Source organism: Chaetura pelagica, unplaced genomic scaffold, assembly GCF_000747805.2.
Source record: "Chaetura pelagica isolate M959 unplaced genomic scaffold, ChaPel_1.0 scaffold70, whole genome shotgun sequence".
Taxonomy (NCBI): domain Eukaryota; kingdom Metazoa; phylum Chordata; class Aves; order Apodiformes; family Apodidae; genus Chaetura; species Chaetura pelagica.
This window is the reverse complement of record NW_009952265.1, coordinates 4,109,007-4,112,246: the sequence shown is the minus strand read 5'-3', so window position 1 is coordinate 4,112,246 and position 3,240 is coordinate 4,109,007. Positions and strand designations below refer to the sequence as shown.

At 40.2% G+C, this 3,240-nt stretch overlaps 1 protein-coding gene across 2 annotated transcripts in view; it reads left to right on the top strand.

The window, feature by feature from the left end:
• The first annotated feature begins 2,712 nt into the window (after nucleotides 1-2,712).
• GREM1 (gremlin 1, DAN family BMP antagonist) overlaps nucleotides 2,713-3,240 on the top strand; it is a 904-nt gene continuing 376 nt past the window's right edge. The window contains exons 1-2 of one of the 2 annotated variants that reach the window (XM_010007698.1): nucleotides 2,713-2,837; nucleotides 2,943-3,233. In XM_010007698.1, coding sequence (XP_010006000.1) covers nucleotides 2,713-2,837; nucleotides 2,943-3,233 — 416 coding nt within the window. Of the gene's footprint in view, nucleotides 3,234-3,240 lie in introns of both variants that reach the window. The other variant, XM_010007697.1, reaches the window with a different exon arrangement.

Genomic DNA, 3,240 nt, shown 5'->3' with positions numbered 1-3,240 from the left:
ATAATAGTCAACATCATTAAGATCAAATTTCCTCCAAATTCCCATCCCAAAGTACACCTCATTTTCACATCACTAGGCCTTACTGTGTCATCAATTGCACACTGATGAAGGAAAAAAGAAAAAGAAAAAAAAAAGGTGAAACAACGTGCAGATCATCAGGTTTAGAAATAAAAGCAGTCCAGGAGATATGATGAAAGTTCAGACATGTTGGTGAAACTTCAGCTCAGATATGGGACACTAAACAAACACCTGAAGTTTTCTGGCACTGCTTATAAACTAGCAATTTATTTTCAGTTTCATGCAATTACTTTTTTTTTTTTTTTTTTTTTCCTTTTAAGACTGTGGCACCATGTTGAGTAAGTAAAGTGCATATTAAAATATCACCTAAATACAGCATGGGTATACAGTCACCAGAAAAATAGGAATAGTTTCGGAAAGAATAATTCTGGTTTCTTGAGGAAACAAGCAGTGTTTTGTAACTCTTAAAAAAAAAAAACTAAAGAAAAAATTTAATTTATAAAGAAACATGTTTAAATAACATTCAGGTTGTAACAGAAAGAGGCAACAACCAGAAAATGTCAAGTCCAAGCTGACACTTGAAATTATGCTGCATTAGTCTTCAATTAGAATTCTCAACTTTTATTTATGTGTTCTATGTCAGAGCCTTAAGGTTATTACAATTACATGTTCTGTACCATATTTAATTTATATATTAAAAGCAGCCCTTCCAAGTTTCCTGTTGGAGTCAGCAGTAATGTCAGTCTTACATCCATTGCTTGAAGCCTGAAGCTTCTGCCAAGCATGGGACATACTGGTACATAAACAGAAATGAATAAAATGAGTGCATCTATTTATAATATGTATTACAGTCTCTAGGTGCTCTAATAGTCTGTAGTTGAACGCTTAAGATACTAAATCCATAAGCAAATCCCTGAATGCAATGGAACCCCCTGATGATACTTTTCTACTCTGCTCATTCGTTTTCCAGTCCATTCTGTGAGAAATGCACTTTAAATAGAATAATATTTATTTTCTCTGCGTGTCTGGAAAGACCTAGTAACTGAGAAATTAACAGTTATCTTTTATAGCAAACGGTACTTACCCTGAGCCTCTGCTGAGTCTCCTGGTGGCCCTTACAGCGTTGGCATTTGGCTGCTTTCCTGCCTAGTTGTGTGGTCTCAGGCAGAGCGGATAAAGCCGTCCAGGACGCTGGCCTTGGTTTCACATATGTTTCTAGGGTAGTAGCACAAGCAGGACTCTCAAACAGTAATTTGTCCCTTACTGATAAGACGAGCCAAAGGATACAACCACAGCACTGCAAGCAGGTAGAAGACACCAATGTCCTCAGGTTATTTTCACAGTTCTTTCCCATTTTAATGCATGTGCGTCTTCACAATTTTGCTGTTTTATGGGGTTTTGGTTATGGACTGTTTTAAGCAGTCACTCATTTCTGGGTGTTTTCTTCCAGGCTCCCCATGGGGAGGGGGAGGGTCCCCTGAGAGCCTCATTCCCCGATCTGTCTCTCTTGCTGCCAAGTCCCTTGCTTTCCAGAACAACATGGAGACCACAATACTTCTGGAAGGGGGGAAACGTGTGAGAGCTGATGACTTTCTTCCCAGCTGGTTGGTGTCTTGAGCTGACTGAGCAGCCAGAAGAGCTGAGAGCTTTGGCTCTCAGAAATGGTGGAATAAGGGAGGCAAGAAAGCTGTTGTATGCTAGCTGTTGTATGATAGCTGTTCGTATGCTAGTAATTGGGTTGGGAGCAGGGTTACTGTTTGAAGAAACTGATAGTCTCTACTTACTGCACTTCTTGAAGTGTTTTTTTGTGTGTGTGCACAAACTACATTCTTTTCTGATGCTGGCACCTCATGATACTTAATGTCATATATGAAACTCTGCTGTCCTCATCTCTCCTTTCAATATCACACTGTATATAATGAATAAAACGTAAAGATCTCAAGAATTCTTAACACTGTGATTGCATCTGTCAAAGATTCAGAGTAATGTGTGAGAAGGTGTAATTTGAAAGTACAGATGCATCTCTTTTAACCTTTACATAAATATTCCTTTATTAGTTGTCTATCTGATTGCACATCTGTTAGCTTAAGCTTCATTATACTCGGATGCATTGGATCAGTTCAGAGAGGCAATGTAATAGAACTTGAGATGCTGTAATTCAGACAACAGGTGGATGTAGCGTGCGGGTTGTATTCTGGATGTGTATTGTGCAAGAGGCTGTACAAAGCTTCTGAATCTACTAAGGAAGACATAGTTACACTGTGTCTCCTGAGTCAGAATTTAGTCCTCTGGTATTGCACATAGCTGTGACATACAAATCCTTGTATAGAATGACATCTGTTCTTCCACCAGTGTAAGTCAGGAGCAACATTCCTAATGTCAGTGAGCTGTAAGAAAGGAATGAACAATCTTAATTAGGGTAATATACATGGAGAAAAGAGGAGGGAAAAGATGCATGCTGTTGGGGCTCACTTTAGCCTCTGACTTTCAATCACCATACATTAAAGCTTTTATTGCTTGGTCATTTGGAAACAGCTTTCCCGCTGTTAAAGGCTAAGTGCTTATCTTCTGTAAGTGTGTGTGTGCACACAAACATATTTATTTTTTAGAACTGAAAATTTACTGCATACCTGAATTCTGCTGATATCTGAAATCCACAACTGTGCTTTATTCCCTCAACTTCCTTCATATAGGATGTTCCGCACACTGTGTGCCGTCGGTGCTGTGTTTCTTCTGATGGGATTTCTTCTACCAGCAGCAGAAGCAAGAAAGAGGAATCGTGGCTCTCAAGGTGCTATCCCTCCTCCTGACAAAGATCAGCCCAATGATTCAGAGCAAATGCAGACACAACAGCAGTCAGGCTCTAGGCATCGAGAACGAGGAAAAGGCACCTCGATGCCTGCTGAAGAAGTGCTGGAGTCTAGCCAGGAGGCCTTGCACATCACGGAGCGTAAATACTTAAAGCGAGATTGGTGTAAAACTCAACCTCTCAAACAAACTATCCATGAAGAAGGCTGCAACAGTCGTACCATTATCAACAGGTTCTGCTACGGCCAGTGCAATTCATTTTACATCCCTAGGCATGTCCGTAAAGAGGAAGGCTCCTTCCAGTCTTGTTCCTTCTGCAAGCCCAAGAAATTCACCACCATGACTGTTACACTCAATTGCCCAGAGCTTCAACCCCCAAGAAAGAAGAAAAGAATCACCCGAGTTAAGGAATGC